Here is a 24,557-nt window from a genome sequence, read left to right as displayed (position 1 = left end):
GCCATATAACTATAGAACATACACAACCCGATCTAGTGGGTTGGCAGCCCATGACAGGGAGGTTGAACTAGATGATCTTTAAGGTCCCTTCCAACACAAATTGCACCAAAGAGCTGCTCCAGGTCAAAAATAGCCTACCAAAGTAACTTGCCCAGCTGAGCAAGAAAGTGAAATGAGTTGAACTTTCCACTTATAACTTGCATCTAGTCACCCTTACCATCTCTCAGCAAAGGTGGGATGATTTCTACTCCCTCCTTTGAGGTTCAGAGCTCATCTATGGTAGATCTTGTGACAAGCTCAGCACCAGCCACCAGAAGCCACCCAGACCACAGAAATATTTCAGCAGAAAATTATTAGCATTAAGACAACATTAAAACATAGAGTATGAAATTATATACCCAAGTCTTTATTTAGAGGTAAAAAATCAATTTGTGGCCTGGCCATTTACCACACTGTCCGGGCGGGCTGAATGGTGAGAAGCTGTTAACTGAAAGAAAATTATTAGGTAAGAAATTTCTCATTTTGTTACCCAGCTTCTTCCTTCCTTCATTGCTAATGAGAAATAGCAAGCAGGGAATTACACAGATGGGGAGAGGAAAGAGAAGATAAAAAAATATTCTTATTATTAAATAGAGCTACAGACAAGAGCAGAAGCTCCCCTATCACAAGCAAGGTGGGAACCTGGCCCAAAGGAAATCCTCTGAGGTGGATGGGGGCTGGACTCAGAGAGGTACCAGGCAGAGTTCCATGTTGCCAGGACCATCAGAGACAGGGAGCAGAGAGAAAGGACACATAAGATCCTGACTGGTTTGCTGATCAGGATCACCAGCTGGGTTTGACAAACATGGAAGTAGGAGACACTTGGTTTGAATTCTCAAAAGGTGGCAGCCACAAAAATGCAGATCTGTGGTGAGAGCATCAGCCATTACACAGCAGCGACCTTCAGCCAGCACAGACCATATTTTAAAATAACAATTACAGCAGTTGCACTGTTTCTTGTTAGGTGAAGTGCTATCTTTTTGCCTCTGACCATGCCTAATGGCTGAGAAACATGAAGGTGATGAAGTACTTCTGTATCAAACAGAGCTCTTGTAGGAGCCCTTCCCCAGGGACCAAGGCAGTTTTGTGTCCATTCAGGCAATTATCTATATACATAAGGATGTCTGCAAACCAGAGTTGAGGCATTGCCAGCATGGCTCCAGGTGCCACTGGAGCAAAGAAAGGTCCCTTGGTCACCTGGGCACAGCACAGGCTGCTGCAGACAGCCCAGCTCCTGTGGGAACTCCTGGGGAGGATGGGCATGGGCTCTGTCCCTCACCTCCTCCTCCTCTCCCCTACATTTTACTGACTGCAATGAACCTTCTCCCCAATGCATGGCAGACAGAGGAGGATTTTAACATTTTGCCTGCAGCAGCTCTGAGGCCTTGGCATTTGGACAGAGTGATCCACAAGCAGAGCACAATTAGCATGTGTACTCCATATGCTGGAGATCCATCCATCACAGCGCTGCAGTGCCCTCTGACACTGCAACTCTCCAAGAGAACAAAGTTGTGGAGAAGTTCCTGAAGAATAATTTGTCTTATCCTCCAGGAACAGTGGGAAAAGGCACTTTTGTGCACAGGAGGTTTTGGTGGAGCTGCAGAAATAACCTTTCCCAACAAAGCCCAGCAGCATGATTCACCTATAAAGCATGGAGCTGGTTTCAAAGCCAGCCTTTCAAGCTAATGGCTATCAGGAAGGCCAGCCATCTGCTTGTGCAACCTGTCCTTATGATTAATCTCAACATCTGACTTGTATATAAACTTCATATACTAACAGGGCTATACTTCATGTGTCACTTTAGCTAAGTTCTGCATTGCTGATCACAGTTTCTCCTCAATCTGGCCATCCTCTCCAAGTTACAGGCACACAAAGGACCCTGCTTAAATGTTGATTGGATGTACAGCAAAGCAAAGACTTTGGAAAGATGTTACTAAATCTCAAAAACTCAGTAAGCATTTCAAAGAGCTTACTGGAAAAGACAGGTCCCACATCCACATGTAATTAATTCTTTATTTAAATATATTAGGCCTCTACTTAACATGGTGTTGCAGAGGCAGAAAGTAACAAATCATGTCTCAGTCTGGAAAAACTTGTGGCTCTTTCTGCCATGCAGCCATTTTATTGTACAGCATATAGCATAGTATTAGAGTTGTTCTTCTTTAATTAACTCAGTAATAATACTTTCTGGAGCTCAATCCAGGTCCTCCATAATATACAGCATTTTAGCACCTATTTTCAGGAACATGACTACATGTCCACAGCCCACTGGGAGAGAGTGATGTTCTTTTCTTGTATGAGTTCATTTAAACACATTCAGCACCACGGGTAACTAATCTCTCTGAAATCAGGAAAGTTTATTTTGAATTAACGAAACCACAGCTGTCTTCTGAAAATAAGTTCTGAATAACATTTTATAATTTCATTACAAAAATTGCCAGATCACGATTTCAAATTCAGATCTACCATCCTCTTCTATGGAATATACATTTATTTATATATTATTTCTTTTGGTAAGAATAGATGGATTGTTCCTGATACTAGTTTTAACTAGGCAAATTCTTTCCACAGCAAACTTTAGCATCATGAGCTGTGCAGTGAAATAAGCCCAGGATAATGAGCTGACAGAAGGGACTGGTGAGGGAAGAGCTTGCAAGATGCACAGACAAAAGCCCTGTCTCCTGAAGGAGTAAGATTTTAAATCTTGCTAGCAAGATAAAGCAGAGAATACTAAAGTCCAGACAAAACACTCCCATGCAATTCCCTTCACGCCATCAAAACCAACATAAAAATCATTAAATGCTAAAACAAAGCCAAGCAAAGGAACATTTCTGTCAGCAACTGCCAACTGAAATGAATGACCTGGGTTGAAAGCGTTTGCTGACGTAGCTGCAAGTTGCCACAAGGGCTCGAGGGCTGTGGCAGCAAACTGGTCTGTGGAACAGCTCAAACCAGCGAGCCAGGGGATGAAGCTGCAGCCTTGACACTCAAGGGCCTTTTGGGAGCAGGACCACCTGTACCCCTCCCTCCAAACTGGGGTAACAGACCCAACACCAGGCCAAGTCACTATTTCAGGCAGCAAAGGGAAGGAACCCCAGGAATTCTGGCCTTTGGTCAATGACAGCACCTTGTAGCCCTGACCCCCCTGACAGGACCCTGGTACCCCATCACCACCCGGGAAATCCAGCAAAGGAACACCCAGAGGCTGTGCCAGAGGCACGGATCCCAACATCTGCAGCCACTAAAGTTTAATGCTCAAGGTGTTTCTCAGCTGCTACCGAGAGACAATTTCATCACTGCAGTGACACTGCAATCAGCCAGCTTGGCTGACTGAAATGACACATCTACCCGGCCATAAAAACTTACAGAATATGTTACTCTGCATTTTGTGCAAAAGGAGAGGACAGATTTGAACAATAAAAGTCATATAAATCACAGCCTTAATTGTGCTGGCACTTAAAAAAAAGAAACAAGAACAACAATTTCAGGCTTTTGTGCTAATTTTAGATGTTACATTTTCCTTCACATTGTAGTAAAATCAACATTAGAAATCTTTGGATGCAGCAAAGAAAATGAGAAAACTTGCCAATTTTTGAAGAATTAACAATTAATATTACAGCAATTAATTTAGAAGAGTAACTACATGATATTGTAGGGTTCTATCCAAGTGATTGCTTAAAAAAATTTTTCAGCAACAAAATAAAGTAAAAAATGTTCTGCTTATTTTTTTCTCCTAAATTACCAGTATTGAAAACTCATGCTGGTATTTGAAAGTTAGTCTGAGTTCTCCTAGTTATACATCCTTATTATCATAAAGATTCCACAATTGGAAATTACTTTTCGTGACACTTAAGCCAAAAAGAAAAAATAGCTCTATTGCATCTGCAGAACCAAAAGTAGTAAATTGTAATAAACATTCATCTTTGTCAGTGGCTCTGCAAACCAATCTGTTCAGCACGAAGGTGCCATTTTTACACAGTTGCTTTATTACTACATAATTATTGATGGATCAGCCAAGTGCTCTCTCAAGGAAGACCAATCTTAAAAACGAGCTTGTTAAAAATTTAAGTGTAAACCCTGGGATAGAAACTAGCAGTTAGGTTTCATCTGATATAAACTTTTAAAGACGAAAAAAAATAAATTGGAGGGACAATTTTGAAAAATGCTACGTTTGAGGCAGGCATGAAATTGAAGCAGACAAGAAACTTTAATGTGATAGAAAGAAAGAATTGGGGACATCTGTACTGAGAATAAGCTGTAAGAAGCAAGAGGAATTATCAATCTAGTGATGTGTCAGCTCTCTGCATTTCAATTGCTTCACAGGCCATACCATAAAAATTGTTTGCAATGAAAGAAGTATGAAGCATCCCTAGATTTTATTGCTCCCAGTGATATTTCCCCCATTTATGTGTGCACACCAGTTGCAGCCTTTCAAGTACAACATTGTTCCATATTAGTACCTGTTTAAATTACCTGCCCACAAACATCGTTCAGTGCTCAAAATGCCTCACTATTAAATTTTCTGTTTCAGTCAAAGTACTTCAAGAGTTTCTATCAGGCTTTCAAAGGCAAAGTAAGTTTCATGCAGGTTTTCTAAAAGTCAAGATAAAGCAATAAACTTTGAATTTAAAAAGAGGCTTTTTCAGGAGAGAATTCGCCGTACCTTTTTGAATTCCCTCCCCACCTTGTTAAACCAAACTTCTTCACTGCTCCCAGATTTCTAAATGTTGCATTTCAGGAGCTCAACTTCCCAGCATCAACCTCACTCTCTAAAAAGACCCTGCATGTAAAGTGACCTTGGGCAAGACCATACCTGAAATTGCCAATTCCAAGTCACTGACAGACTGTAAAATTTTTCTAGCACTGGGACCTCAGCACGAGCACAAATGCCACTCTCAGCCTCCAAAATACACATTCTTTGCTGCTGCTGCAGAGACATGCTCTGAAATGCTCCTCCAGCCCCAGCTGAACTGGGGGAGCTGGTTCCTTCCCCCCTGACTCAGCCCTGTTCCCCTTCCTTCTGCTGCACCCACCAAGGTGTCATTCCCTAACACACATCCCTCAAAATAACCCTGCCATTAAAAACCTGCACAAACCTGTGACATTTTTGACAGAGCTGGGTGAGGGAGGCAACCACACTGATGCCAGCAGATAGGAGGGGATGAGCCAGTGGGGCAAGGAACCTCCTAACCTCAACCAACAGCACCCACAACATCCCAACAAATCTGCTCTGCCTTAGACTGGAGCCAAATCCAAACAGTGTAGCATAAAACAGGGAAAGAACTTGGGACAGGAGCTTTGAGGCAGTCCTGCAGCAGCTACCAAGCCATGAGACACAAAAGAAGTGCTCCCACTAAGTGCAAAAAACTCCAGGTTGAAGTGAGAAGAGAGACTTCTTGGAAAAGCAACTTCTCACTGAAATGTGTTTTATTTAATGGAAGCCACTGCCAGAATATAATTCTGCCACCAGTTACATCATTTCATGTTGATAAGATGCTGCTGCATTTTAATACTTGACTTCAGTGGTAGTGTGGATTTGCATTTTTCACTTTTAGATGGAAATTAATAAGAGCCATTGAGCAAAACTCCCCAGATCAGCCATTTGCCCTGATCCCATGCTAGTGTTAAGGATCACAGAGCACCATCTTGCTTCCTTCCCATCTGTGAGCACACAGTGGCTTCCCCACCATAACTAAATCAAACCTGGCATGTAGGTAGTGAATTTGCTGAGAAATGGTACCCTTCTGCCCCCTGCACAGCTGTTTACTTCTGGCTTCTGTGCTTATGCCTGTCTCAAGAGCCCTGTTTCTTGCTCCAAATTTCTTTCCAGGTACTACTTAACAGCATTATTTACTCACTCTTATTTCATATTCATTCCCTGATTCCTGCTACACAGTTGTAGATACCCAGGCATTTCATAACAGAAAACAACTTCTACATTCTTATGTGTGTTCATGTGTGTGTCAATATGAGAGCTGAGCTTTACCTTAAAACTGCTAAATACAAAAATAAAGTATCTTCTGCTTCCTTTCAGCAAAACTTGGCTGCAGAAGCTCCCCAGAGGCAATTGTTTGCAATTTTCCCTTAATTTGCAGCTACCCCTCCCTTGGCAGCCTGCCAGCATCTCCTCCTCTGACCGCCTGGGACATTGGCCCAACACAGTCCACCCAACCCCAGATAAAACATCACAATTTTTGCTATTAATAACCAGCCCAAAGTTGTTCTTATCTGCCCACTTCTTCAGCTCTGCACCACTGTAATTAATGAACACCCAAAACTCTACCCATAATTTTTTCAGCCCTGCTGAATGCATTCTGGTGAGTGCCTATGAAATAAAATTAAATTGAAAAGCTGAAGACTACTGTAGCCTTATGTTGACAGGTCACTCTGATTCCAGGTCAAAGCAGACTCTATATTTGGCTGCTTTGATTATAATTGCTTGCAGGATAAAAAATAAATAGCAATTATCTCATTGTCACACAAGGAAAAAAGAGCTAATAAATGAACCAATCCTAAAGTAACACTAAAAAACAAATTACTTCAAAAGCAATCAGGAGAAGTAAAATTCAGTTTCCAGGATTGTTTTTAATTGCCAACAGTGTCAACATTAATATTCTTCCTATTGGATAATAAATCCCTTTCAGTTATGAAAGCATTTAGCAAACTAAAAATGTCAAACTACAATTACACAAGGCTAAACTCAGGGCTGTTTTCATCCCGAGCCCACAGTGCCACAGCTGAAATCCCTAATTACAGGGGTCATCTACACAAGTCACAGTCCAGCCCATGCATCCTGCCTGCTGTGACAGTCCCACAGATTTAAGAGCAACAAACAAAACAGATGAAGTGTTTAGGGGTGTGATGAAGTTAATCCTTAAGAGGATATAGGAATTAGTTTTTCAAACTAAATTCAAAGCTACTGAACAAAAGCAAGACAACACAACTGCTGCACAAAACCATTAAAACCTTGCAGAAGCAGCACTCCATTTAAAGGGTTTATTTTGGTGGATTTTCAGTTTCCAGGTACCGCCTTTACCAGCTGAACCTGTACCACGAGAAAATAAAGCACTAAATGGAGGATTATTTTAGCTTTTTCAGACAAACCCAAGTGGTCAGGATCCACCAGAGCACTGCACACAGATTTATTACCCACGGTGGTAAAGCCAGAGTAGCTAAGCCTTGTAAATCTCCCAGTGCTGTATTTCCCTCCTCCAAGGCCACGTTTGGTGGCTCCTTGACCTGGGTTAATAAGTCTTTATTCTCAATAACAACTGGGACCATGGAGACTCCCTGAACTGAACCCAGGCCTCCACTCCTGACACTTCAGATACTGTGATGAATTGCTTGGCTAACATCCCCCTCAGCAGCCAGCTTTCCCTGCAAACTCACTGTCCTTTCTGTAGCCTCCACACATTTCACTTTCCACAGCTCTCTAAAGAAAAAATTTGGTTATCATTTGAGTTTTTTGATTACTTTTCTCCCTTTCTGGCAGAAGGACAGGGCAGGAATGTCTGTTTCTTCTGCAAAGGGGCCACCCACCAAAATAACTGTGAGCATTACTGGGCTCCAGCTTTGGCAGGTGCAGAAAAGGATCAAATAATTCTTATATCAGCAGGGAGTTGTTTTAGCCAGGTTTTCTGAGTGCCTGTAGGTGTCTGAGTCATCAGCACCAAACATCACCACCTCAGTCTTGTCTCAGTCTGCAGTCTATGGGGCTGAGGGTGGTAAAACACTGGAACAGGTTGGCCTGGAAAGGGTGGTGGATGCCCCATGCTTGGAAACATCCATGGTCAGGTTGGATGGGATTCTGAGCAACCTGATCTTGTTCAAGATGTCCCTGCTCACTGCAGGGGGCTTGAACTAGATGACTTTAAAGGTCCTCGCCAACCCAAACCATTCTGTAACTCTGTGATTCTATTTTAGCCAAGGTTTAAGAGCAGGGTAGGGATTCTTTAGATGGTTGCACTTTCACAGAGTCCTTGAGAACTGACCCCCAGAAAGACAGGAGAAATTATAAATGCCCCTGAAAGTATCTCTCATGCAGAGAACCAGCATCTTTGCAGGTGTTTGGGAGTGCAGAGAGGAGAGAACCTTGGAAAGAAGCCCCAGGAGAAGGAAAACCTTAGACTGGCACCTCCAAATGCTGAGGCATGTAAGTCAACCACAGAACACAACCCTCCCTTAGTATTTGGGCAACAACTCTTTATGCAACTCTGTTTTTTAGGTACAGAAAAAAGCCCATTTTTAAAGCCTCAGCTGAGCTTCTCCTCCCTGCTTGGCCAGCTCTGTGCTCCTTAATCCTAAGCCTAGAGCAGGTACAGCAAACCTGGACTTCCCATCAGCACAATGGAAAACAATGGATAGAAAAAACCTGCTGGGGCTGGCTGTTCCTCCTTGCTCCACTACAGCAGGATCAGGGCCACAGCACACACATGTCAATTATCCCACACAGAATGACACCACAGAGCCCCTTTCCCACACATCCAACCTCTCCAAGCCAGACACACAGCCCTGCTGCCTCCTCCTCCTCCTCCAAAGGGCCCGTGGCCAGCAGCCAGCTGAAGCAGCCAGAGGAAAAATCAGCTTTTTGCCCTTTTTTTCCCTCAAGCAAGGGAGGATGAGGCCTTGAGAGGCTGGTTGGACTCATCAAAGAGCAATGCAAGGCTTTTACGCTACTCAAACTGAAAATAAAGCTCATTTTCCACCATGCTTTTATTAGAGAAATTCAAGACAGAAAAGACACTGCAGTCACAACACAGCAGGCAAAAAAAATCCAAGCTTGGAAAATCTTTCAGGATTTTAATATCCTCCATTCCAGACCAGAATTTTATCAAATCAACAAACCAAAAAACAGGAAGGCAAGAAAGAAGCCAAGAAGGGAAGGGAAGGGAAGGGAAGGGAAGGGAAGGGAAGGGAAGGGAAGGGAAGGGAAGGGAAGGGAAGGGAAGGGAAGGGAAGGGAAGGGAAGGGAAGGGAAGGGAAGGGAAGGGAAGGGAAGGGAAGGGAAGGAAGGGAAGGGAAGGGAAGGAAGGGAAGGGAAGGGAAGGGAAGGGAAGGGAAGGGAAGGGAAGGGAAGGGAAGGGAAGGGAAGGAAGGGAAGGGAAGGGAAGGGAAGGGAAGGGAAGGGAAGGGAAGGGAAGGGAAGGGAAGGGAAGGGAAGGGAAGGGAAAGGGAAGGGAAGGAAGGAAAAGGAAAAGGAAAAGGAAAAGGAAAAGGAAAAGGAAAAGGAAAAGGAAAAGGAAAAGAAAGGAAACCTTCTGCTCTAAAACAGTTGGGGTAGGAGGGTGCTAACAGGACAGCCAGGCTGGTCAGCTGGGTGCTAAGAGCCTATATTGGCTATATTGGCAATATAGCCAAGTAGGGTTTAACAGATGGGTCTTCTTCACTTGGCTCGGGAACCTGAACCCAAATTTCCAGTATCTTTTCCTGACCCCAGCACCCATTACTTTGGGGAATTTCTTTTTGACCAAGACTTCTGACAAAAATCACACAAATTTTCCTATAGGGAGTGTCTTTATTGACAACCAATCCTCTGGAAAATTCCTAAAACAGCCACAAATGCTATAAAAATGAATTCACATGATCCAGCTTATGCTTTCACTCAAATTTATCCCCTTGATGGCTCTAACAAACTGCAGGTCTCCCTCCAAAACCCCTCTCTAAATTTGTTTAAAAATCCTCCAGCCAAACTCTATGATTAGTTTTCATCCCTTAACCTTTCTAGTTACTCAAGGCATGAATATGGAATGAATTTATGGCATTCCTATCCCTTAATGAAATGCAAAGATCCTGCAGGAAAAAGCACGCACAGAGATTCTGGAGTGAGACACGCACACACAGTACTTCTGAGTACAGTGTGAGTGACATACAGAGCCAAGTAAGAAAATCCTGTCATCTGTAATTCACACCCAAAACTCCAGGTATCAGAAAACTGCACTCACAGCAGCTGGTGGTCTTGCATTACCGTGCTGGCTGCAGCAAGCTCTTCACATCTCATTAACGGCGTAATGAAGGCTCAATCAGGGATCCAGCCTATCAACCCTGCCAAGCACAGGCACACACAGGCCAGAGGAGAAAGATCAGCTTGTACCAAGGTTTTTATTGTTTAGATCTTGGAATTGGGAAAGAGCTAGTGCTGCCACAGAAAATATTTTCCAGTGAGCAAATGGAACACGGAGACAAAGATCAAACCCTCACAGTGCTGGGAAGGCTGTGCACAAGGAAGGTGGCACCAAGCAGGTCATTGCCACACAAGGGGCACAAAACCACTGAAGCAATGGGGGGGCTGAAGCCAGAGGCCAGAAGAGCAATCAGGATGGGGACACGCACGCTTGCACTGATGACCAAATGTCCCTTCAGTATTAGCACTAAACTCAGCAGCTTTATTTCTCATGTATGCAGCCATTATTTGTACTAGGGCTTCCTAATGTTCTCTCCACTGATTAGATGATAGAATCAAAGAATAACAGGTTGGAAGAGATATTAAGGATCATCTGGGCCAACTTTTCATAGTCTACATAAGATGGCCCAGCACTCTGTCCAGGAAAATTTTATCAGTGTCCTATTTTGGAGTATCCATCACTTCCCTGGGGAGATTAATCCAAAGGATGATCTCACCGTGAAAAAATTTTCTCTTCTGTCCAATCAAAACCTCACCCATTATCCCTTGTCTTTTCCATTTGACTTCTTGCACAAAATGAATCTCTATCCTCTCTGTACCCACCCTTTAAATACTGGAACACGGTGATAAGCCTCCCCTAACACTTCTGTTCTCAAGATTGAACAACTGAAACAATTGACCAACCTTTTATATGTAACATATACACTTATACATTTCCAAACAGTTGGCAATGATGTGTTCAGACAAAATCCAAGGAAGAAAAGATGCTGGAAGAAGAAATCAGGACAAAGAGGGATCCAACACCCAACCACTGATGGAGCAACAACAGCACCAGCATCCTGCAATCCATGCTGGGGTTCCAGGTGGGTCAACATCTCTCCTTGGCACCTGCCTGCAGACCCTCAAGCATCCTTCCATGGCAGCTCAGACCCTGCCAGAAATGTCACATTTCGGCAACCTCCCCTGCCCACGGTGCTGCTGGCACTGGTCATGTGCTGATGACAAAAAAAGGAGGAGGACAGAACACACATGTGCTCTTCTTGCTGGGTAAGGGAGCTGAATCTGCTCACAGAAGGACTGGTGAAACCCCAAGGATGAAGTATGAGGTGGGAGCTGCAGGGATGAAATGCAGAAGACAGGAGTGAGACCCAGGAGGAGGAGCCCATCCCCAGCTCATATCAGATCACCTTTAGTCATTTTCCACATCCTCCTTGAGTAAGAAGCTGAACAGAGGGACAAGGACCACGATCAATAAGCACAGCCTGCATGGGGCCTTTAACACCCCCAGAAATCAATGGAAAATCTTTCAGCCCTAGCCCTGCCAGATCCTGCTTGCAGCAGTAACGGAGGCGTAAACACGAGCAGCAATAAATGAGCAAACTGCTAATTGTGAAGCTTTCCCATGTCTCCTCTGTAAGCAGGAGTGAGTGCAGGGTGCCTGAGCAGCACAAGATGGTACTTGCACAGGGACTGCTCACTGCTCCAGCTGCTTGCTTTCATGGGGACGTGCAGGAGCACGTTACCACCCACCGCACACACTTTACCTGAAATTACTGCCCTGGATGACTGCATGTGAATTTTAACTCAAAACAAAACATAAATCAGGTCTCAAACCTTACCTAGACTATGAAGGGGAAGTTATAGAAAGTCATTTGGTAATTTACACCCTGTATTTTACCTTTATCTCTGCTATTATCAGACCTTCCCCACTTTTTCTTCATGTGGCAAGAGAAGAACTGGCAGTGTGACAGCCAGCAAACAGCAAAATGACAGAAACACCAAGAAAGATGATAAAATATTTGAAATGGTATAAAAGATGCATAAAATAAATTGCAGAGAGAAATTTCACACTAAAGGATGCTATTTATTGAGAACAAACTCCATGATATTGACTGTGATAGTCTCCTAAAAGAAATGGTGCACTTTTTTTGGAGGAACTGAGAATCAGAAAGAGCATGTAGAGTGTGGAGAGGATGCTGGGATGCTGCATGGCCAGGAAAATGGACAGACTGATGTACCTGGTCTCCATCTCTGAAACTGAGATCTCACCATAAAGCACTTTTATAATGAAGAATAAGACAGAAATAGTTTGCAAAGACTCAAACAGTTTTCAGCTTAAAGTCTCTGCAAATTAATACACTTTGTAGGAAAAAGCAGTCAAATGCAGTGTTTATTCTAAGCACTTTAGTGCCTCAGACTCATTAACCTGGTACCTTACATGCTGTCTTTGTAATGCAAATTTGTTAAAATACTGTGCTTTTCATAAAACATTCATACAGACAAGCTCACGCTGCACAAATACCAATTGTAAGTGGAGCAAAAATACACTTACTTTTCCCTAATATTTCAGCTCTGCACCTAAGTCTTATCCACATAAGCAGTTTGTGAGAAACCCGCTGCTGCTGCTGCCACTGTAGCACAAAGGTGGAAGATTTCCCAAAGCAGCTGATGTAGGCAATTATAAACTGAATTACCACATGCCAAAGCCAAATGAAAAGACTTTGTAGAAGGTACCAGCAGCAGAGGTTTTTTGAGGAAGAGAGATCATTACAGAGAGGAGGAGAGACACTCTGCACTTAAGGAGGCCAAACATTGCACACACTGCACCTGTTTGCTCCTATTTAGGAGCCACCTGCCCTGTCTGCAGCACATCACCACAAGAGTCTGCTGGGCACCCTCACCATGCACAGCACAAGAGCTTGCTGGGCACCCTCACTATGCACAGCACAAGAGTCTGCTGGGCACCCTCACCATGCACAGCACAAGAGTCTGCTGGGCACCCTCACCATGCACAACACAAGAGTCTGCTGGGCACCCTCAGCAGGCACAGCACAAGAGTCTGCTGGGCACCCTCACCATGCACAGCACAAGAGCTTGCTGGGCACCCTCACTATGCACAGCACAAGAGTTTGCTGGGCACCCTCACCATGCACAACACAAGAGTCTGCTGGGCACCCTCAGCAGGCACAGCACAAGGGTCTGCTGGGCACCCTCACCATGCACAGCACAAGAGTTTGCTGGGCACCCTCACCATGCACAGCACAAGAGTTTGCTGGGCACCCTCACCATGCACAGCACAAGAGTTTGCTGGGCACCCTCAGCATGCAGCACCAGGCCTGCTGCTTCCAGCTGCTGAACTGGCTGGACAGGATTCACCCATCCAGCAACACAGGGAGCCCAGCAGGAGATACAAAATCATCTCCATAAGGGCTCCAGCCAGCCTGACCCACTCAGTGTGAGATGACTCAGGGCTGCAGAGGGCTGAGGGAAGGAAAGGTTCCTGATTTACAACTTTCACAGCTGTGGAGAAGGACCAAAACATCACCTTCAGGGTTCAGTGCTATGACAGCACTCTCCTTCCTCCAGTGGACTTGGATCTTGGAACATGAACTACCACAGCAAAGCCATGGCCAGGTGCAATTCACAATATAAACTGCTCTAAACCAAATTCAAATGCACAGGATAAATGCAGGAAATTTTGTGAGTTTTTCCTCCTCTCTCCACACTTACAACTACTTTTGTTTCAAGACAATCTATAACTGTGTGTGCTATCTCAATTTAAACTCTGAGCAACTGCTCTCATCCTGTACTTGGTTTTGAAAACTGCAATTTCTTTTTCAGGGCCCACAAACCTGGAAAATGTCTAAGTTTTACAACTGTACCAGCTGGTCTAACAGAAGAAAATATAACCTTACCAGACTTCCCAGAGCAATGAGGCAGAACTCAACAACACTGCCTGAGGTGCCAGAATCATCCACACTGGTTTTCATCAGGTTCAGAGGTATGACACAAAGGTAACCAACATGAGGCATCCTAACAAGAGGTTTTCTTTATTCTGCATAATAACAAGCCAACTGCAAGCCAGGTGTACCTCCCAACCTGTCTGCTAGACCTGGTTGCCACTCACCCAAAACACAAGGTTCCATTACTGCTCCTGAGCACAGATGACTTCCCAAAGGAAACCAGGTCCTCAGGGGGATGATGCACACACCGCTGGGATGCACCCACAGCACACAGGCACCACATGGCAAGGGCCTGGAGACTGGGAACTGCACCCAGATTGACTACCCTGCAGTACAGGCATAACCAAAGTGAATTGCACTTAACACAGAACTTCTAAATTGTTAAAATAAATTAGCAGAGTCACAAAACCAAACCAAAACAACAAAGAAATCCATCCAAAACTCCCTCAAACACCCTCCTCACCACCTAAAGAAAAACTCCAAATCCAACAAAGACTGGGGCAGGATCTATAATCAAAATGAAAACAAAACAGTAATTTTGCATATGTGCTTCATAACATGTTAAGAAAATAAGTACTTGTTCAAACACCTGCAATGATTTCTCAGATGCAGGAGAAGAGAATGAACATACTGAAACCTGCTTGGTTTCGAAATTCAGTTCATTTGGCACATCCTCCACTTTTGCAAGAAAACAAACAGCAAAGGCAGACAAGCCATGGCATGAGCAGCCCTGCACTCTCCTACCCACCTGCCTGAAGCCCAGCTCACAGGAACCTCCCTGGCTGCACCAGCTTAGCTCCATCTTCACACCCAGTCCTCAGCCTGCCCATTAAAATGGTCAATAGCAATGCCAGCTGAGAAATGTCCATCGCTGGGAACTCCTTTTTACAGGTCACTGGCCAAGCAGACAACAACAGCTCCTAGCCATGACTGACCTCTCTGCGACACAAACCGCTGATTTCCAGGAGAGAGACAAGCCATGAGCCATCCCTTTTCTTCATCGTAATTAAAACAAAACCAAAGCCACTCAACTGTTTCTATATGAATTTGTTTGTACAAAATAAAAACGTGCAATCATCCTGCTATGCTCCTGAAGACTGAACACTAACATAATAAGAATCTGAATGTGTTCAGCTCATCTACTGTTGAACAGAAATCAGCATCACAACAGTTTGGGTAACAAAATGTTCTGCTGCATAGACCTCCAAGTAAGCTGGCAAAACAGATTCAGATGGGTGTGTCTTATGATAGAAAAACTAACTGTGATAAAGAATAAAATGCCCCTTAGATATGTTGTTTTCAGAGTCATTAAGATGCAAAAGGAATTTAAAAAAAATGCTGTCTCCCTAAAGTTCAAGCACATATAAGAAAAAGCAAACAAACCTGCCTGCTTGACTGACTGTTTGCAATACTGGCTCTGGCAAAACTGGCTTCTTTAGTTGATCAGTCCTGCTCCCACTGTGCTATACAGAGCTGTATGATGCAAATAGATCTGTGGGTTTTAAGAAAAATGGAGCAAAACCAGCAAATACACATTGAAGTTCATATCAAAGAAAAAAGCATAACACCAGTTATTTCCTCTTGCAAACATTTTAAATGTTTGCCATTTGCAGAGACTCTCAATCAGAGACAGACTGCATCATGTTTGGCTCCAGTAAAATGTCTCCTGAGAAAGTCTGTCTTGATCTAAGATTCTCATACTTGGGTTTTAATTTCAAGTCATATTTACAGGAATCTGCTTCCTCCAATTTCCTAATTGAGAGTGCATGGCTTGAAATATGCCCATCAGCTATCATATGACTGCAAATTAACTATCAGCTTAACCAAGAGATACACATTCTCAGGCTTCAGAAAATAATTAGGCATCCCAGATTTTCCTGCAGCTTCCAGAAGAGCAGATGTCTACAACCACATCAACAACCAAGACCACTGGTCCCATCCAGCCTTGCAGCTCCTGTACCCTGACATCTCAGTGATTCACGGAATTGCGACCACAGTGACCAACAGGATACATGGAAATGACACAACAAACCCACAGCTGGCTGCCTGTGTCCAGCTTCTGCTCTGAGCTGAACTCCCACTCACCAGGCTCTTGGTCCTTTGTGGATATGCACTCTTTGATGGACTCTGTTATGCCAAGACTAGCAGCAGTGGGCAGTGGGCCAAGCAAGGATTCCAGTGCAGGGGGTCTCACAAGAGTTTCACTTCCATTTCTGCATTCCCCATCTTCAATTCTTTTACTTCTATCCTTCTCATTAAGTTCATCATAAAAGTCCTTGTTTAAGTGATTAGCAGCTGCCTCTAGCTCTTCATCTTCTGCCTCTTCCTCTCCAAATATGCTAGAGGCATTATCTTCTATAGAATCTGTAAGGGGAAGAAACCCAACAGATCACTGCATACCATCTGTTACAGAAACTAAACAAATAGAGAAAGAATAAAGAAATAAAGAATAAAAGTCTTTAGAGGAAATCTGTAAAAGAAATACACAATATTTTACTTCAGTGTATGAATACATGGAGTTTCCAGATGCTCTTCAAATTCATTACCTTGACTATTAAAATGTATTTTTGTGACTACAGTCACCATTTAAAATAGAAAGCATCATCTTATCATATTAGGTAAAAGGGCTTTGTGAGAGAAGTCAGCTATTTCCTGGTATAATTACAAATTTAAAATAGCCAGTTAAACCAGCATAAAGCCCTTCCATATGGGAAGTCAACTGGGGAATTTGGCGACAGAAGGGTCTAGAAACTGGTCCACTGCACTTTCAGTGATAAAAAGAAACATTCTCAGGTGCCAGTGCCAAGCTTATACTGCACCAGGAAAGAAAAACAACTGAAATCATTAATGAACTATCCCTGCAATGAACAATGTGGTTGTTTTGAGGACTGATTTATGAACCACCTATTTGGCAGAGAGAACCCCAACGTAAGAGATCTTGTACTATGCAAGATATATATGACCACATTTATCACCATAACATTCATTCACTCCAGACTGCCTGATCTGAGCTCAATACTATTTAAGGAGTCATAAGACTTTATAGACTTACCATCTTTAGTGAAATTTGCAAATACACCTTTTGCTTTCGGTCTGCTGTTTTCTAATTCACTCTCTATTTCATCTTGGTAGCTCGATATTTCTCCTGTGGTGTTGAAATAAAAATAAAACTCAGCGATCATCAATGCAATATTGAAGAAATGAGTGATATGTTACACTAAACACAACTCATACCTTCAAAATCCTCCAGCTTTTTTGATAATGCCTTTTCAAGCTGAAATGACAATAGAGAAAATAAACATGAAATTACTAAAAAAAATATGCACAATTTTAAACTGTTTGTGAGCTGTACACAGAGATAGAGAATGGCAGGGTATTTCAAAAGCATAAGGAGGTTTTGAATCACCACTGAAATTACTCTGTAGTGTCAGACAGGCATGACAGACAGGTCCCAAAACACTGACCAATTTCAAAATGTTATCTCCCCCATCTTTATACTTCAAAAAGAGCCTCCAGTCTGGCAAGCTGTAAATAAAAGGCCTCATTCTCCAGCAGTCAGACCCTGAGACTGTGCCTGTAGATGTGAGAAGTGCAGGACAGGGCTGAGACTGGAGTGCCCACACCAGACAGAGCAAACTGGTGATGGCAGAGTGAAGCTCTGACCTACAGCACCTGGCTGGTTCTTGAGAACATCCCTGACACCCCTACCTTTAAACCTTTAAATGACAGCACAGTGACAGCAAGCAAAAACCCTAACAAACCAATAATGTAAGAATTGACTATGGCAGCAGTAAAATCTTCTCCTCTGCTGCCAGCTTTAGTTCATGATTTGTAAAGAAATTAAGGCACATGAGAACTAATCTCTGTGGAAGTGGGTGTTGTACCACACAAACCCACCAGCAGTCTCATTAAAGTAAATGGGTTATTGTTTTCATCTCTATTTAAAAACAGTTCTCTGTAATGGCACTTCTAACCACAGGTATCACCTTAAAAACAGTGCATGGTTTCTAATCCCATGATATTTTTAATTGGGAAACTATTCCTTTGCCAATAAACCAAAAAATACCTTCAGTTAATGGATATTATATGCACTAATGCTCATCCCTCTCTCAAAAACCTCAAAATAAATGTACTGAATCTTACCAAGGGCTGCTCAGTTAGGATTTGGCATTAACTAAATTCAAAAGGGAATGCACAGAGGGAGGAGAGAGGAAAGAACCACAGAGAGCATCCAATTCAGAATTTACCTGCTGTATCTTCAATTTTTTTTGACCAGCTGTAAACGAAGGAGGATCACATTCTTCCTCCAAGTCAATCTTCATAAACTCATCTATGGTCAGCTGACTGGTTGGTGTATCTTGAAACTCTGTCAACCTACCAAAGCATACAGCACGTGACCAAAACATCTATAAGAACTCCTTTGAAAGGAACAAAATTTGCAAACTGCCAAGCTATGGAATAAACATGTCACCCTTAGCAGCTCTGGCTCAAACACAGAATACATTAAAACTGAAGTGCTACTAATTGTTTCATCTGCTGCAAAAAAAGTATCTTTTCATTTCCCAAATTAGCTTTTGATTTATTAGAGTATGTAACATACTTTTTTTTTGATTAACAAAGACGAACTAAGACAAGAAACACAGCTCATTCCTCTCGTTGCTTTTGTTATCAACAGCAACAACAAAATGGATTCACCAAATAAAATATCTGTCATACTGGTTTAAGAGTTTCTCAAAAATTTTGCTGATATGTCATCATGATTAATTTACACAAAGCAAACATTAAAGTAACATCTCTTCAGCAAGCTGGGAGAGGGACAAGAAATAATCTTCCCTGGACACACAGAAGCAGTGGTAAAATAAATTGATCATTTCCACATCACACAGATTAAATAGATGGATGAACATAATTTGACAATAATAAACTTTGGATTTCTTTAATTCTTTGCATTTTTAAAGTTCCTACCTATGTGAGAGATCGGACTGGCTCCATGGGGAATTGCCATGAAAGCAGATGAGTCTTTCACAGGAATTCAATCTTAAGTAAGACCACGTGGTCATAACTTAATCCACAAATACCAGCATTTTATACAGGTGGCTGAGAATAAGCACATCCATTTTACAGATGGAGAAAATGAGACAAAAGGTTAAGTACAAAGCCAGGTCAGGAAACGTCTGGCAGAATGTTTCTCTGACAGAAAGTGCCCTTTTAATAATATCAACATTTTCCATGGGAAAATGGCAATGATGGGTCTGCAGCTGCTTCACTGGAATATTCCCATCTTTCAGAGGAAGCAGAGCTGACAACAGCTTCCATCTGCAAAGATAGGGAACTAAAAATGGTGATTCAGTGCTCTCAGCACAGGACCTTTCTGCATTTTTCTCCCCCTAAAAGCAGTTGTGGTTTTCTCCTCAGTTCTCTCCTCTACCTCTGGTTGCAATAAAAGTCTCTCTGAAGAGGGAATTTTCTCTAGGACAGAAATTCAGTTTCTAGCCAACATCAGGGTCAAAGCCAGGAGCACAGGGCCACACTCTCCTATTATATCCTCATCAGCCTCTGTGTTTCTTGCTTTATAAAAGGAGGAGCAGGACAAGACAGCCCATAAGGAGGGGTGTAGGCAGGCTGCAAGTGCAGGACACTTTGCCTGGAGACATCCCACTCCTGCAGCAGGGGCCAGAGGCCCCAGGCAGCATCTCATGTCATGAAATGCACAGAGAGAGCCAGGCACCTCTGTGTGGCTCCAACAGCAAGCAGCACACCAAGCCCATGCACGGCTACACCGGCCAGAGTTAGTGCTGCTGAGGAGAAGAAAGCCTCTGAAAACCAGACTTGCTTTTGGAATTCAAGCATCTCCACAAAGCCCCAAATTAGCCATGTACTTAGGAGTGACTGACAGCCCAAACCCTTCCCTCAGAGTACCAGGGACCAGCTCCCTCCTCCTCTCTTTCAGATCAAATTGGAAAGGAGAGGAGGATGCTGTTGGCAGCAGCAGCACCCAGCTTTTAATTAAAAGACTAGAAATCTTTCTTGGCGTTAACGGGCTTCCAGCATGCATTACCCACCTTCCAGGAGGGAGCCACATCTATCAGGTTAGAGGGAAAACCTGGCTAGGGCACTGTTATTATTATTATTATTTAAATTCAGGATTCACTTAATGCCAAACCCATGTATCATTTGAGGAGCATGGATCTTCCCAGTCACAATCATTAAAGAACAGCCATCCATCTCTCCACAAATGAATCATGTACTCTCAGGCAGCCCCACTTCAGCATGACTCTTCCTCCCAACTAGCCTCACCTTATTAAAATACTCTCCTCCCAGTGTTAAAAGCCAAGGTGCACTTTGGCAAAAACACACAGTTTATTTATCCAACAGTTGCTTTGAGTCTGAGATGAGCTGCCAGGGCCCCACCAAAGCAGCACCACCTCTGTGCATGCCGAGCAGGCAGGAAAACACCAGGAGCAAAACTCATGAAGCCAGGCTGGGGACAGGATGACCATGCTGGGTGTCAGCACCTAAGGCCTGCAGACACCTCGGGCTCTGTCTGTCCCTCTGCTGCCCACAGTGTCCCCTGACTGATGTCACAAACCCTGCACCCATCAGATGTCAGGTCTGGGGTGAGGCAGCGAGTCAGAGCTGGCACAAGCTCCAGCCCAAGCCCAGCCCCACACCAGGCAGGATGGGTCTCTCCCAACACCTTCAGTGTGGCTGCTCTAGGACAGGGCAGAGCTACACCATGGCTACTGCCAGGGAGCTCAAACCCACAGCACAGCAAGGTTCAGCCACTGACCAGGCCACCAGCACCCAGCCCCGTGCACGCCCCTGCCTGTGACCGTGTTCACAGGGGTCCGAGGACGAGGGAAGAGACGAGAATGTTGACTCCATGTTTCAGAAGATTTGATTTATTATTTTATGATATATATTATATTAAAACTATACTAAAAGAATAGAAGAAAGGATTTCATCAGAAGGCTAGCTAAGAATAGAAAAAGAATGAATAACAAAGGCTTGTGTCTTGGACAGAGAGCCCAAGCCAGCTGACTGTGATTGGCCATTAATTAGAAACAACTCTATGAGACCAATCACAGATTCACCTGTTGCATTCCACAGCAGCAGACAACCATTGTTGAAGCCTCTCAGCTTCTCAGAAGGAAAAATCCTAAGGAAAGGATTTTTCATGAAAGATGTCTGTGACACCTGCCCTCCCTCCTTTCCTCAGTCCTGATCCAAGCCAAGCAGGGCAGGGCTGACCACCCCACGGGGAGGACTGCCAGCATCACAGTTTAAGCACAGGCTGGTGGTGATGCCAATTTAGAGCAGAATGTTATTTTTTCACTTCTCTCAAGTCCTGCCCCCAAGGCTCTAACCCTTCTCCCAAAATGAGGAACCATCCCTGATGGTCAGGATCGCAGCTTGAGCACCATCTCCGTGGGAGAGCGAGCTGCACACTCACCATTTTCTCCTTTAACTTGATATAAATAAATACCTGTGTTTGCCAACCACTCGCCTGCCTCAACATTTTACATTGGCTGATATCCTGTCTACATATTTTTAAACATTCTTTAATTTTATCCACTGTTTGGACAAATGCCACCAAGGCAACAAACTGATGCTGCAGCAGTCTACACCACATGAAACAAAGCAACATTAGTTTGGCAGTTAAGAAAAACTGACACAACCTTAATTATAAACACAATCATTTCAGGGGCAAGGGAGTGGCTTCATGAAAAAAAAAAAATAGCTACAGGCTATTTTTTAAGTCCCACATAAAAATGCTATCCAAGTTCATTTTTCACTTTTGTTAACCTAAAAAAATCTAATAAGAGTTGCCACTTTAAGTTATGCACAGACAGAGGGAAAATAAACAGATATACAAATTAAAATATTATTTCCTTGGCACAAATTCAAAAAGGCTTTAAAAACTGAAATTTGGCAGACAAGGATTTTCTATTTATAGTCAAAGCAGAGGCAACCACTAAAGCTCAGGCTAAGATTCAACTTCCAGTATAAACCGTCCTCTTACAGTTTCTCACAGCAAACTCTTTCAAGAAAATTCCTTTGGGAGAAAAGTTTTTCCAGAGCCTAGTGTCATCTGCCTCTAACCCAACCCTTTTTTACAAAGAAAAATTTCCACAGTTGTTGTTTCATCCATTTACAGACAAAACCACACCTCTGCTTCTGATAAAGCACTTTTGTGCACAAACCAGCAAACCGATTCTATTCACACTTAATTTAACTCCCAATAAGGGAAAATGGGTCAATCATTTTGAAGTTACATGCAATGTCCTTTTTACATTGTTTTGTTCCAGGGATACCCTCCAGTGGAGACTCTTCAATCCAGTCTGCAGTGATGGAAAAAACAAGATTTGCGTGTGCAGCTAAGGGCTCAGGTTTAGTGTTTAATTCTGCAGCAGTGGGGTGTGACAAAGAACACAAAAGAACAAGGACTTCTGGACTCCAACTCACAAATCCTTCAGGAGCCCAAGTTCAAAGCCCAAGAGGGACTTCTAAGCAGAGACTATTCAGGAACAGCCCTGGTGTCCTTCTGCCTACACACAATCAGCATCCAGTCTGGAAAGCAGGCAGCATGAGCAGAACTATCTCCATGCAGAAGGGCAAACAAATTACAGCTGCAGAGAGATGTTTTGTTAAAGAAAGAACATGAGGTTTAGCCTGAGCCATCAGCCTTCCAGTTACCTGTTGTGAGAGGTCTTTTAAAAGTACTTCAAGTATTTTATCAGTGGATTAGAAAAATAATAAAGTGAATGTGCCACACTGTTAGCAGAAATATATGAAAAAGAACCTTTATTGCAGGATAAACTGGTGCCAGCAACTAAACTCCCCTGAGTTCTCCCAAATTAACAATATAATTAAAACCATAAGTAATAGCTTACATGATATCTATATAATCTTAACTGTGGTATCAACTTCAAACATTCTGGTAATAGATCAGCTGATTTGACCCCTCAGACAATTCCAGACTCTGGAAAAGTCAGGGATTTACTTTTGTGTCTTAGTGAAGAACCAGAATATTGCAGAACACCCCCACTGTTTTAATTTAACCCTTCTCAGTGCCTCCTGCCACTCCAAACCTGTGCACTCAAGAGAAGCTCAGAATTCACACTGGTGTTCAAACCATCACTATTTCTATACCACAAATCCAACAGTCTGTTGCATCATCCTTCTCTCCTTATTTTTTTCCAAGCCATACAATGTTTACACATGAACTATTTATGGCAGTATGTAAACACATACTCTAAAAGTGATACTTAATATAGAACATATATCTGAAATAGTTATTAAATGCTTCCTACATGACATAACAAAAAGTTTTCCAGCAGCCACCAGTAAGTAAATAGAAGAGTAATCTCCTGATATGTAAACATTGTACATAAAGATAATTTTACATGTATTTGCAGTAATATAAAAGGTAGTTTTAAGCCTGTATGAATGAGTATCTCATTCCTAAAGGTAAGGACAAAACCAGAGATGATCCAGTTGCTGTGGTTTTACAACTTACAGCTTATCACCCGAGCTGTGCTAAATTATTCTGTTTGTTCCCAGCCAAATGCAACTGTTAAAGAGAAATATTCTCCCTTTACACAACTTCCAACATTAATACTCATCACCTCTTTTTGCAATGGACTAAGAGCATAGACACAGTCATTTACTTCCAATTAATAGGTGACTGGTAATTTATGGAGCTCACTGGAAACTCTCTGATGTTTCTCTAAGTATTAAGAACAGGTACCTCTAAAGATTGCACTAAATAAAGCACCCTTTAGAATTAGTTCCTGTTACTTGCTCACACCAACACAGAGATTTAAAAATGTCACAAATTCATTAGCATAAATTTTAAAGCCCTCATTCTACAAATGCTTACACACAGAGCTAACTTGCATTAACATTGTGACCCACTATCAGCCCCTGGATAATCCCACCAGCACCTCCCTGGCCATCCCAGAATTCTGTCAGTCTAAACCACCTGAAAATTTTTGTTCTTTTTTCCCCTCGGGTTCAAATGCTCACATCATGGTAATGAAACAAAATGTGTAAGCATTCCTTAAAATTCTGCTTCATTAGCATGGTTCCTTTACTGTGGTCTGTCAAAGCACTCTATGATCTCCTGGAAAAGAAAAATAGAGCAGTTTAATTTCTCACCAGCCACTCAAGATCAAGATGAGGAAAGTCAAACACAGGAAAACTATTTACAAGATCTAAGCCTGAGTTAGTGCAAACAAGCTACTGATTGTTTCAAAAGTTAAAGAGTCACCAAATAATTTTGAAATTAGGTCTGTAAGTATGATGTATTAAAATATATTAGGAATCTAATTAATGTATTAACTTGCTAACTGTATAGAAGCTGCACTTATAAAAAGGAACATTGCCTGTGAAATTGGATTCCTCAGAAACAAAACCTTTTTTTTTTTTATTAAACCAGACCATCCAACTTACAAAGGTATGCAGTATCAGCCCACATAGATCAAGTTGTATTTTACTCACCATACTAGAAAGGTTTCTGAAATCATCTGTAAGCCACTTGAACTGACTGAACTGGAGACATGAGATATTTCTCAATTTAGCTTATGGCAGCCAGGAATGGAGCAGCTCAGTTGCTGAGCTGAGATCAGAGCAGACACCACCACCAGGTCCTT

The 24,557-nt window shown here is 42.7% G+C and overlaps 1 protein-coding gene across 1 annotated transcript in view; it reads right to left on the bottom strand.

Annotated features, from left to right (window-relative positions):
• BRF1 (BRF1 RNA polymerase III transcription initiation factor subunit) overlaps positions 1-24,557 on the bottom strand; it is a 172,781-nt gene that overhangs the window by 56,505 nt on the left and 91,719 nt on the right. The window contains exons 8-11 of the mRNA XM_064713416.1: positions 18,150-18,276; positions 17,137-17,176; positions 16,955-17,047; positions 15,988-16,266 (exon numbers count right to left, since the gene is read on the bottom strand). Of these exons, the coding sequence (XP_064569486.1) occupies positions 15,988-16,266; positions 16,955-17,047; positions 17,137-17,176; positions 18,150-18,276 (539 nt within the window). The remainder of the gene's footprint in view (positions 1-15,987; positions 16,267-16,954; positions 17,048-17,136; positions 17,177-18,149; positions 18,277-24,557) is intronic.

Source organism: Zonotrichia leucophrys, chromosome 5 (genome assembly GCF_028769735.1).
Source record: "Zonotrichia leucophrys gambelii isolate GWCS_2022_RI chromosome 5, RI_Zleu_2.0, whole genome shotgun sequence".
NCBI classification, from domain to species: Eukaryota; Metazoa; Chordata; class Aves; order Passeriformes; family Passerellidae; genus Zonotrichia; species Zonotrichia leucophrys.
The sequence above is the reverse complement of the archived record's forward strand: the minus strand, read 5'-3'. Positions and strand labels throughout refer to the sequence as shown.